The sequence below is a fragment of the Hemicordylus capensis genome, chromosome 1 (assembly GCF_027244095.1).
Source record: "Hemicordylus capensis ecotype Gifberg chromosome 1, rHemCap1.1.pri, whole genome shotgun sequence".
NCBI lineage: Eukaryota > Metazoa > Chordata > Lepidosauria > Squamata > Cordylidae > Hemicordylus > Hemicordylus capensis.
In genome coordinates, this window is record NC_069657.1 from 280,139,113 (window position 1) to 280,151,479 (window position 12,367).

General features: G+C 44.4%; 1 protein-coding gene across 5 annotated transcripts in view; it reads left to right on the top strand.

Annotated features, from left to right (window-relative positions):
- Positions 1–12,367, top strand: part of ROCK2 (Rho associated coiled-coil containing protein kinase 2) — a 170,095-nt gene that overhangs the window by 88,997 nt on the left and 68,731 nt on the right. For all 5 annotated transcript variants that reach the window (XM_053285616.1, XM_053285618.1, XM_053285619.1 and 2 more), the window contains exons 6-8: positions 7,298–7,442; positions 8,549–8,687; positions 10,867–10,958. In XM_053285616.1, the coding sequence (XP_053141591.1) occupies positions 7,298–7,442; positions 8,549–8,687; positions 10,867–10,958 (376 nt within the window). The remainder of the gene's footprint in view (positions 1–7,297; positions 7,443–8,548; positions 8,688–10,866; positions 10,959–12,367) is intronic.

A 12,367-nucleotide genomic window follows, 5' to 3' on the forward strand; every position in this document is an offset into this window, starting at 1 on the left:
GGAGGCATCCTGCCTTCCCGCAGAGAAGCATTTATTATTTCCACCAGGCTGCCTACAACATCCTCTCTGCTGGATAGAACAAGCCATGTTGGACAAGGGTCAAGAGAACAAGTGGTAGGCCTCATCGCCCTAAGCAGCTTGTCCACATCCTCAGGAGTCACAAACTGAAACCAATCCAGCCGAATCACATAAGAAGAGAAGTTGCACATCTCCAGTTCAGACATCAAATTAATTGTGGAGTCTTCATCTCAGTCGGCCCGAATCCAAGAGATTTTATCTGCGAAAAATTCTTTAAACACATCACAGCGGGTAACTGATGACTCCAAATTCTGATTCAGGGGGAGGGGTGGCAGATACTAGTCCCCTCACAACCCTACACAACTCCGCTGGATGTGAACTCGCAGAGGCAATACGGGCAGAAAAAACCCGCTTCTTTGCCGCACGTATTTCCTGAGCATAGATCTTTAAGTGTGCTCTATGTCATAATCTGTTGGATTCGAGTCAAGTCTTCCTCCACTTGTGCTCCAGTCGCCTACCTTGCCACTTCAGCCCCTGTAGATACGAAGGGGCCAATTTTGAAGCGGGTTGGGGGGGGACGCTTGTGAGCAATCGTGTCTACTGCCCTGGTGAGCAAGTTGTTCCAATTCTCAACCAGGGCATCAACAGGATCACTGGCAGAGCCAACATTGAATCCCTCCAAGACTTTTTGGAATCCCACTGGATCCAATAACCTCTTCGGGTGAACCATTCTAATAGACCCCTCGCCCCTGCAGAGGTGGGAAGTGGTTGTAAGTCCAACCTTAATCAGATGGTGATCCGTCTATGACAAGGGGGAAATCACAGGAGTTCTCACCCATGGAACACCACCCTGATCAGAGTAAAAGACCAAATCAAGCTTGTGACCTGCAGTATGCATCGATCTAGAGACCACTTAGGATAGGCCTATAGTTGTCATGGCTGCTATGAACTCTTGAGCTGCCCTGGACAAATTCGTCTCGAAATGAACATTGAAGTCCCCCAGTACCAAAAGTGAGACTCCAACGCAACTCTTACTCCAACTCTGTGAGACTCCAATGCAAGTTCTGCAACCAAGTCCGTGAGCTCAGTAAGGGATTCTGTTGGGCAGCGGGGCGATCGGTACACCAAGAAAAGTCCCAATCTATCTCTGCTCCCCAAAATTAAGTATACACATTCAATATGGTCTGATACCCTGACTTGGACCCTGGTAAAGGGGATGTTATCCTTATAGACCACAGCCACTCCACCTCACCACCCACGTCCCCTCACCTGCTCCTCTACAGAATACCCTGGAGGAAGAAGCTGGGACTAGACTGGGCCACCAGCCTCCCCCAACGAAATCTCAGCAATGCACACCAGGTCGGCCCCTTCATCCAGAATCAAATCATAGATAACTTCAGGTTTATTTTAGACTGACCTGGCATTGCAAAGAGCAAGGTAAGGCTTTGCGGGTTGTTGGTAGTGCTCCCTGAGGTCACAGAGCTGACAGGACAGCTGGAAGGGGAGACAGCTATTAAATTTCTGGCTATCTTTCCCATGGAACGGCCTGCTGAACTGCCAACGTAACTTCTATTCCCCACCACCACTGGAATAGCTGCCCCACATTCAACGAAGGCGCCCCCTGCCTCCCCATCTCCAGACAAATCCAAACACATTATGACTACTTCAACCCAATCTCAATATCAAAGCTGGAACACTTACTACTACAACTTCTTAAACAGCCAAAATAAAAATAGTGTAGCCCAACCCTCACCCCTACACTGAAGGCTGGCACCAAAGGCTGGCCCTCTTTGGTGGCCGGCTTTGGTGGCCACCTGCGGCAGTCCTGCTCCTTAAAAAGCCTCCAGAGTCTTTCCTCTCACAAAGGACTCTGGGCAAGGCCGATGTAATCAATCAGTGCCTGCAGGTGGTATTAGTTCAGGCACTTGGAGGAAGGAAGGTTCCCATTCAGGCAACAGGACTGTGCTGGTTTGAGTTGTCCTGGCCAGCAAACCAAGGGTGTGGGAGGCAGCTGAGAGAAACCCTGCCGTCCAGCAAAAGAGGCTAGATGAGTGTTTCTCAACCACTGTTCTGGGGACTAGTGCCGGTCCGTGAAGCATTGAGTGCCGGTCTGTGCCTGGGAAGGAACCGCCCCCCCCCAAACATTCTGTTTGTCCCCCTCCCCACCTTTCCTGACCCAACTCCGAACCTCCATGTATTTATTTTTAAATTTTCTTTAAATTTCTGCTGCCGAGGGATGGCTGCCAGGGAGGTGAGCCAGAAATAGTAGTTCTTCCCTGTGCACACTCTGCTGTCCATCAGGTAGAGTAGATCTGGCCGTGGAGTTAGCAGAGTAGATCTAGACGCCGCCGCGGCTCCCATAGTGACACAGCTGCGAGGATCTTTGCACTGTGCAGGTGCACCTCACAGTTGGGAAGAGAGGCGTAGCCAAACTGCAAGCCCTGCATTGCTCTGGGAATAGGAGGGAGGCTTCTGCTGCTGCTGCTGCTGCTCCTGCTATAAACAGGGTTGGCGTCGAGGCACCAGTTTAGTGGCTACAAGTGCAAACGGAAGGGCAGACCTGGCGAACATAGGCAGGGAAGCTGCTGGTTTTGTTGTAGCAGGCGAAATGTGTGGTTTGAGGGTGAGAGGCCAAGAGGCAGAGAAGCTTGCTTGGCAGGCAGGGCTGGGGCGGCACAGCAACACCCCCAGAGCGCAGCATGTGGACCAGGGCAGGCGGGTTTGGCAAGCAGCCTTAGTAGCAGGAGGCAGCAGAGCCAGGTTCCCTGCTCTTTTTCCTTTCCCGCCACAACAGCAGTATCAGCCTGTGGAGCTCTCCAGCCAGGCGTTGGGCAGAGTTTTCCTTGCTCTTCTCCTCACTGCCTGCAGCCACCGCGCAGCTCTGCTGCTTCCCCATGTCTCTGCCTGTGGCGCTGCCAGGCTCCTGTTGCCCCACGGCCAGGCTGTCGGTGGTGACCGAGGCGGCCAGACCTTGCCCAGCAGCAGCTGCCGCCACCTAGGACCCGTTGTTGCCTCCGCTTCCTCCTCTACAGCCCCGCTGGTCCCGCACCAGCTTGCCGCAGCCCCGGCCTTGCCCAGCTGCACTCTCCCCTGGGAGCCACTGCCTGCTGGAGGGGAAGAAAGGACTACTCCAGGCTCAACCCCCCAGCAGCCACCCTTGGCCGTGCAGTGGCAGAATGTAAAAGGAAACGCATGGAGGTTTGGCGGGATGGGGTGGCTCCTCTCGTTCAGCCTCCTGCCCCATCATTTCCCTGTTTCTCCCCCCCCATTCTCTCTCTCTCTCTTCCTCCAAGCCTCCTGCCCCATCCTTTCCTCCTCTCCCTTCTGATCAAAGCGTAATCTTCTTAGCCAAAATTATGAGAAAAACTTCTCTAATCTTTTTCCTTACAAGTGCTCCATGATTTGGCAGAGGTGGAAAGGAAGAACAATGCATTTTGTTATTTATTTTATACAAATTGTATTGTATTTATTTTATTAGGATTTTTAATTCAATTTATTTTATTTTAATTTAAATAAATCTTGGCCTGCCACAACTTCTCAAGTTAAATTTTGATTAAATTCATTTTAATTTCACTTAAATTTGATTTAATTGATTGATATTAAGTGTTACTTTAATAATCAGCACCCTAAAAATGGACCTCTGCCCCAGTGAGTCAAGTCGCAGTCAGTTTTGGCCCACCAGATCATTTGAGTTGTGCATGCCTGTACTAATAGATAAACTTGAAACCCCTTTACTAACTGCTGGTCCAGGAAAGTGCACACGGAGAAAGTAGTGGTCCTTGAAACTCCGCACGAATAATTTACTGTTCCTTGACTCCAAAAAGGTTGAGAAACACCAGGCTAGATGATAAACAGTCAAAGCTCACCTCCTCTGATCTTCTGCAGATACTGCCTGCGGCAGCCCTGTTCCTTAAAAAGCCTCCAGAGTCCTTCCTCTCACAAAGGACTCTGGGCAAGGCTGATGTATCCAACCAGTACCTGCGTGTGGTATTAGTTCAGGCACTTGGAGGAAGGAAGGTTCCCAATCAGGCAGCAGGACTGTGCTGGTCTGAGTTGTCCTGGCCAGCAAACCAAGGGTGGGGGAGGCAGCTGAGAGACTCCCAGCTGTCCAGCAAAGGAGGCTAGATGATAAACAGTCAAAGCTCATCTCCTCCTGATATTCTGCAGTCTTCTTCTTCTGCAATATAACCATGGTTTTATTTATGGAAGTTAACCAAGACCTGAATCCTAGATTGGAAGTTGGCTCGTGTCTCTAAGGTGAGGCTAACTTTAGTTCTGCATTATGTCTGAACTAGGGATGTGCACTGAACTGGGAAGGGGAAGTTCGAAGGCGGGGGGCGGGTTGACTTTAAGGGTGGGGGGAGGGTGCATTTACTCCTCCCTCTGCTTTCATCCTGTCAGCACTCCATTGCAAACTCATCCGGTGTAGCGGCAGCGTACCTCCCTGCTGCCCCATCCACTCCTTGGACCAGAAGTAAGCGGAAGTACCCAGCGTGCATGTGCACGAACATCACACGCACGTCCCTGGCATTCAGGTGCATATTGGGCACGTCCGCGCAACATCTGTTAGCATGCATGCCGGTTACTTGTGCTTACTTCTGGTCCGAGGAATGGACGGGGCAGCAGGGAGGTACGCTGCCACCCCGTTGGACCTGTTTGCAATGGAGCGCCGATGGGGGGAAAGAGGGGGAGGGGTAAGTGCACCCTCCCCTATCCTTACAGTCAACCCCCCCACGTTCAAACCAGTTCAGAGGCCCATAAAAGGCCTATGAACTGGTTCCGTGGACATCCCTAATGTGAACCCACCTTTGGAATAAACTGTAGTGTTCTATAGCTGCTTCCCTGATACACATAAAGAAAACTTTTATATAGATTTAACTAAAAGTTTATTCAGCAGCAATTCCATTTTCTCCTTTTCCTCCCTTTTCCTTCCTGACTCCACCCCACCCACCACCCACACACTCTCTCTACAGGATGTCCACTGGGACAAACATCCAAACAACACAACACAAAAGATAACTACATAGAATACAACATGTAGTTTGTTTCTTTGACTTCTCTCTCCAGAAGCTGCTGCTTCTGCAACTCTCTTCCCTGCCACAGCAGAAACCCATCAGCAGCCCATTAACACAGGTGCAGCCAGGTGCAGAGCCTGATTGCCAGTGGCCCATGTCCAGCGGCGGCGGCGGCACTGATCACCCCGCCCCCCCCCCCCACGGCCGACATCAGATACAGGGCGCGTGGCCTGGCTCTGTTCGGGAGTTGGAGCCCGGCGCAGCACCGGCCATTTAGCTTCTGAAGGGGCCACGCGGCCCCTTCAGGAGCTAGACTGGTGCTGCGTACACAGTGCAGCCAGGAGTGGCTCTTGCCTGCCTTAAAAGCTGGGAAGAGCCCCTACTGGCTGCGCCGCAAACGCAGTAGCCATTTAGTTCAGGAGCTAAATCAGCACCCTTGCGTCTGACGTCAGACGTGGCTGGGGGGGGGCATGTTGGGGCCATGAGGCGCATCCCCTGATTGGTGGCGGCCCGGGTTCTTTGAACCCGTTCACCCAATGGTGGCTCCACCCCTGGGAACAGCAAATTCAGCACAGCGTGAAATCCCTTTCCCAACCTGATCTTTTCTGCCTTGTGTCTTGTATTCTTTAATATCAAGAATGGAGCGGAATGCCCTGCTCTTTGGGGTGCCTCGCTGATCTCCTGTACAAGGGGGAAGCTTATGCAAGGCATTTATCGAAGGAAATAACCATTGACCTTTTGTACAGCTTTGCAGCATTTCTGCTGATGGAGGCCCATCAGTTAAATGTAACCAAGGTTTCATGTATTGTCTTTACTCCCCCCTCGCCCAAGTTAGGTAATTTTATTTTAACTGATTAATCCCTTTAAATAAACAAATTTACATAGGTGTGATTATAAAGACTTAATTTTACAACAGTGTTAGTGAAAACATAGAATTAAAATGTTGTTTGCCTTAAAGTAACTAGGACCTTTATAGTTTTACAAATACAATATATTACATGCTTGGCACTTGCTATGTGCCATTTGTATAATTAGAATGTTTCGGTACAAATAATGACCAAGAGCTTATTACACACAGCCATGAAGTCAGACATTTAACCAGGTAGATATAAATTGCTTCTTTTTGTAAGCTTTCTACAAATGTTGACACATGTTCTTGCTTTTTGTAAGAGCTCAGGTTAACAGAGTAGATCTATAAGTAAAAAGCTATCCCAGCATGAAGAAGCCATTTCAAGGTAATCTCCAGGAAACACGTCTATCTAGCTGCCCCAAGAAGCTTTTCTTGAAAGGCAGGGTAAAAGTGCTATAAATAAAATAAATGTGTGGGAAGAAAAGCGTGGGGATCTTAGTATATTGATAATATTTTTGTGTTATTCTCCACTTGAAATCTGTGGAATAATCCTAGTTAAACTAGTGGAAGTCTTTACTCGTAAACAGTGTATTATGTAGTGTGTGAGCAGAAACATAAGGAGTCTGGAGATCCTCTTAATTTCACAATGAACATGCAGGCATTTTAATATTACTGGAATATTTTAGAGTATCCAAAGCAGTTCACGCACACTACCTGAAGATATTATCTGTAATCTTTAGAAAAACTTGGTGAGGTCAGTAATATTAGCACGTGGTAGATGTGAAAACAAACTGAGAGTTGCTAAATTTGTGGTCGAGGGAAAATTTCAGTTAGGAACTTTGGGTTCACAGCTCAAACTCTTCACCACCATACTATGTTGGTTCTTAAATAAATAGCTTTAAAATACCAAAGCCTATAGAAATACATACATTCTTTCAAGTTGCTTAGTTTAGTCTGTGTACAACCAGGATCTGTTTTACTGTAGCACAGAAAGGCCACTCACAACTGCACTCAGTTGGTCTAAACAGAGGTGTGTCTGTATATTGTCTTCTGCTATTATATAGGACCAGCTCCAAATTTCTTTTGCAGTTTATTGCAAAGACTTCTAGTGAATTCTGTGGGCCTTGAATTGGACATAGCGTGCATTCTCAACTTTTGCTTACTTTGTCTGGCTCCATGATTAACTCCTCCATTTCACTTAACAAGATTCCTTTTATATACATATGGCAAGAGCTTTATGAAATAAATAAGGGATAATTACACTGTAATAGAATGTGTACATAAGTGTAGGATACTTGTAATGGCAGCCTAGAATGTTTAAAAATATGTTTTTAGCCTAAGATTAAAAATACATAAATTAGCATGGTAAGTTACACATGCCAAATTTGTAATTGTCTTGTATGTGATTATGTAGACAGGGATGGTGCATTGTGATACTGCTGTTGGAACACCAGACTACATATCACCAGAAGTACTAAAATCACAAGGTGGTGATGGCTATTATGGGAGGGAATGTGACTGGTGGTCTGTGGGAGTTTTCCTGTTTGAGATGCTGGTTGGTGAGTAGTGAATTCTTTTATATTCCACCCAGATAGCACTTAGATCTCAGGTGGTTGTACATTGCTACTAAGGTGTCCTGTGAGTTATTGATGTAATAAATCATGAAGAAGATGATGATAATGATATTGGTCCCCGAATGAATCTACTTTTAGTAATACTTTTTATACCAGAACCATGGGTTCTTTATGTGTGAGATGGTTCTCTCTAGGTCCTACCAAATCACCCCTCACCCAAATCTCTCCTGCTCCGCACCCATTGATTGGGTTGTGGAAACAATGAGATGTAGTGCCATTCTCCAGATAAATGGGTTTAATATAGTCAGTGTCTTTCATTCCAGGTTGTGTTATGTCTTGAGGGATGCTGGAGAAACTTGTTGATTCCCTTTGCTGCTCTCATTCATAATTAAAGCAAACTAGGGACCCATATACAATTTACCAAATCCCTATTGCAAAGCCACTTTCTCTGCAGCAGGCCTCCATTTCTATGTATGTTATTTTTCGGTTTGTTTGTTTGTTTGTTTTTAAATGGTGATACTTCAGCTGGATATATAATCAGGCTTCCCAAAGAACACCTTTTTCCCCCTTGCACAGCGAGGAGGCAAATGAGTTTGATGGGTAATTGAAAATATTCTCACTATATGCTTGATCTAATTTTGTGTATGTTGACTGTGTTGAGTTTTGTATTTAATTAGACTGATAGTTTTGTGTGTACATAAACAAGGGGACATAATTGATGTTCATCAGGTAGATGTCAATAGCTGACATCTTGATTAACGAGACGCATGCATACTATGAAGGACCGCAAGGGCATGACAGCAGCCCTTGTGCAGTTCTCCCAGAGTCATTATGATTCCAAGGACTTTGGAAGGGCTCTGCAAGATCAGAAACATGTTGCACAACCTAATGTGCACAGGGGGAAGAGGGCCCTGTGCACCCGCACGGTCCCTTGAAGTGCGTATGCTTTGTTAGTCAGGATGTCAGCCATTATGTTTTTGTTTTGAACCTTTACATATATTTTTATCATCTTAAGATATTATTTATCTACCTTGAACTTTTGGTATTTGACTTACAATAGTTAATATTTATGCTAAACTTTTTAATCTTAGGAGACACTCCATTTTATGCTGATTCACTGGTAGGAACATACAGTAAAATAATGGATCATAAGAACACGTTGCATTTCCCAGATGATGTGGAAATCTCTAAGCATGCAAAGGACCTTATCTGTGCCTTTTTAACAGACAGGTATGTCAGCGCAGAACTTTCTCTCTTAATGAAATGAATTCCATGCTCGAAATTCCATGCTCAAAACTGTCCTATCAAAACAAACTTTCAGGGGAATTCTTCTCCCTGCACCACCCCATCCATCCCCACCCCCCAATATTTCTGGACACAATCTAGTGAGTACAGTCAATGAGATTACGTTCATAAGTAAAATGTTAAATATCCTCAGTGTTCAATTAAGGATTACTCTATGTCACTTTCTACTGCCCATAAAAGGGGGAGAGGCTCCATTCTTGAATATCCTGCATAGGCTTGAGGTGCTTTAAAGGGATAGGTGGATCACAACCTTATTTTTATGGTTGCTATACGGTCTAAAATGTCCTTCCCTTTTTGGTGGTTTTGCATTTTTTCATCAATGCAGACTAGAATTGGTCACTAATAATTCCCTAACTACTGCTGACCAGATGGACTGGTGTCTCCACTCCCCAAGCCTTCACTCTAGCGTTTGCTTTTAGAGTCCCTGTGCCTGTTCAAATGAGTGTCTCAGGATTTTCTTGTCACTGAATCTTGGCTGGGTGTGAATTGACTCTAAACTATCAGCATTACGCTTCTTCAATTTGGAATTTTCCAGTCTTGCTTTAGATGAACATGTTACAATTGCCACATGCAATTCCTCTGGGATCCACAATCCCAGAAAATTAGAATATTGCATGGAACCAAGAAGACAAGGATTGTAGAACAGAACACTATCGGACCTCTGAAAAGTATATGCATGCATATGTATTCAGTACTTGGTTTGGGCCCCTTTTGCAGCAATTACTGCCTCAATGCGGCGTGGCATGGATGCTATCAGCCTGTGGCACTGATGCGGTGTTATGGAAGACCAGGATGCTTCATTAGCGGCCTTCAGCTCTTCTGCATTGTTTGGTCTCATGTCTCTCATCCTTCTCTTGGCAATGCCCCATAGATTCTCTATGGGGTCAGGTCAGGCGAGTTTGCTGGCCAGTCAAGCACAGTACACTGTATACTTTTCAGAGGTCCGATATTGTTCTATTCTTCAATCCTTGTCTTCTTGGTTCCATGTAATATTCTAATTTTCTGGGATTGTGGATTTGGGGTTTTCATGAGCTGTACGCCATGATCATCACAATTATAACAAATTAAGGCTTGACTTATCTCGCTTTGCATGTAATGCGTCTGTCTCATATATCAGTTTCACCTTTTAATTTGTATTACTGAAATTAATGGACTTTTGCACGATATTCTAATTTTCCGAGTTTCACCTGTAGACCTGAGTATTGTTCTTCAAAGGAGGATCCTGTTTGCTGAACAATCACTCAAACAGCACAAGAGGTTCTATGTTTTTGGAGATGCATTAGCTTCTGCCCATGTTCAAATACAAGGAATGGCAGATGGGAAAGGAGATAGAGGGGAAAGAGCTTTGAATGACTTGAAGGAGTACTTTGACTTTCTACTCTTCTTCCTTCTCCTGTATGCTTTCCTAGTTATAGTAAATGTATCTGTGGATTTATTTAAAACAGAGAGCCTTTTTATATATACAGATGCCACTGAAGCACTTAAAATAACAAGGAGCTAGTATCTGTCATATGACTTATTAGTTCTTGTATGCAAGCTTCTTACGTGAGCTGTTAAAACAGCAGCAAAACCTGTTTTGAAAATAAGTTAGTATGCTACCTGCATAGTGGTCTTATTATACATTTGGAGGGAAATGTGTACATCTCTGTATTTTGAAAGGCAAAGGATGCATTTTTTAACATTCCTTATTTCAGTAGGGTTTGAATAACTGTTCTGTGCTTGGAAGCCTATGTTTGGAGGTCATCTGTCATTTTACATCTAAATGTTTGTACTGTGGTTTGGCAAACTGTGTAGATTTGCATTTTTTAAAAGCCTTTTCCTGCATTCCTTTCCTGCACAGTCCAGTTGGAAATACGTTTTACTCCACACGTGGCAGACAGAGATTTCCAGTCATTTTTGTATGTGAAACGTTCTGATTCCCAGTATGTGAGAGTACTGAGCAACACAACGGTACATTCAGCAGGAGGCTTAAAATTAGCATTGTTTTTGATGAAAAACTGATATTCATGGCAAAGTTTAGACATCCTTGGCACTTAAATAGAATCTAAAAATGTATTTGAACGTGGAGCACCATCAATATAAAATTTGATTTTATTATGTTCAGGGAAGTGCGTCTCGGGAGGAATGGAGTAGAAGAAATTAAATCCCATCTTTTCTTTAAGAACGACCAATGGAATTGGGAAAACATTCGAGAGAGTAAGTACCTTTTTTAGCACAAAAATACATTTTTCTTTCTTAAGTTGCTTTGGGCTAGCATGGATTTAAAATTCAGGAGCTTTTAAAAGGTCTTGTTATAGAAATTTCAGTTTGCAAATTACATTTTCCTGCAAATTATCAAGGCTTTGAAATTCGTTGTCTCCATTTTTTTCAGCTGAAATGATCTCTGTAGTGACTGAAAGTAGGTCAGATATTCCTGAAATTAGCTTTATGTGTTCCATTGATTTAAAGATATACATATATGTATATGTAAAAGTATAATTTGTTTCAATAATAAATATTCCCTCCAATTCAGAACTCATGTGTGAGGAGTCTGATGATCTTGAAGGCTTTTTGAATGCACAAGCTTCCACATTTAACTTCAGGGGCAGCTGTGCACATGCAAAGGGATATGACTGGCTGATGCATAGAGATTCCCTAATTTCAACAGGAAAACCCTCACACATCTGATAACTCAGTCGGGCTCACAAGCATGTAAGGAAGCCCTGGATTAGATTAGTTACACTTCAATATTTAAGAAATGTGAGCATATTTAGTTTTTATCTTCTAACTTGCATATGTTCTCTGTTTAATGTACTTTGAAGTCCAATATACCACTTCATATATTTCAAGATCACGTTGACTTCATAACCTCTAAGCATTAAATTAAAGTGAATTTTGTACAATTTGATTGAAACAAATACATTTTGAGGAGGCCCTGTGTGGTTCATTTACAACTGAAGTTGTGCAATTTGAGCCCAGCTAAGTACCTGACCCACTCTATACACATTACAATGTGGAATTGCAAAAATGGGGTGTAGTTCCTGGATTGTTAAAAATACATCAGTTCTCATGCTCATTCAAATATCAGTCAACCCAGTGTTGCCAGGATCTCTTTTAGTATCCTTGAATACCTACCCAAGAATATTTCCTGGCGTTGGTATTGTGTTGTGTTCTGCATTGCCTGGCCCACCTGCCATAATGCAGCCTTTCTGAAATTGAACATATTGGTTGTTAATCAGCTATTTTAATGCTCAGTCGTCCACAAATCTAGTCAGTAGTGACAGGTTCTCACTCTTTGAAGAAGGTCCTTGCTTAGTGCAGATATGTCCTCTCAAGTTCTTTGCATAATCATTGTAGAGAACTCTGAAGAGGAGATTTCTGTGCTGCATGAGAGAGACCAGCCCCACTGTCTTCAGTGTCTGCCATACACATAAAACTTGGGAGTGGCCAAGTGGGTTTCCTCCTTGATGGACTTTAGTGAGAAGGCCTTCACAACTCTAGGCTCAGTGGGTTGAGTGGCTTACAGCTCCTTCAGCCAGGAGGAGGTGTTTTCCCAGAGGTGAAAGCTGTTCTCGGTTCACTCTCATGGTTAGAAATTTACAGTAAATAAAATTTTCCATTCTGTA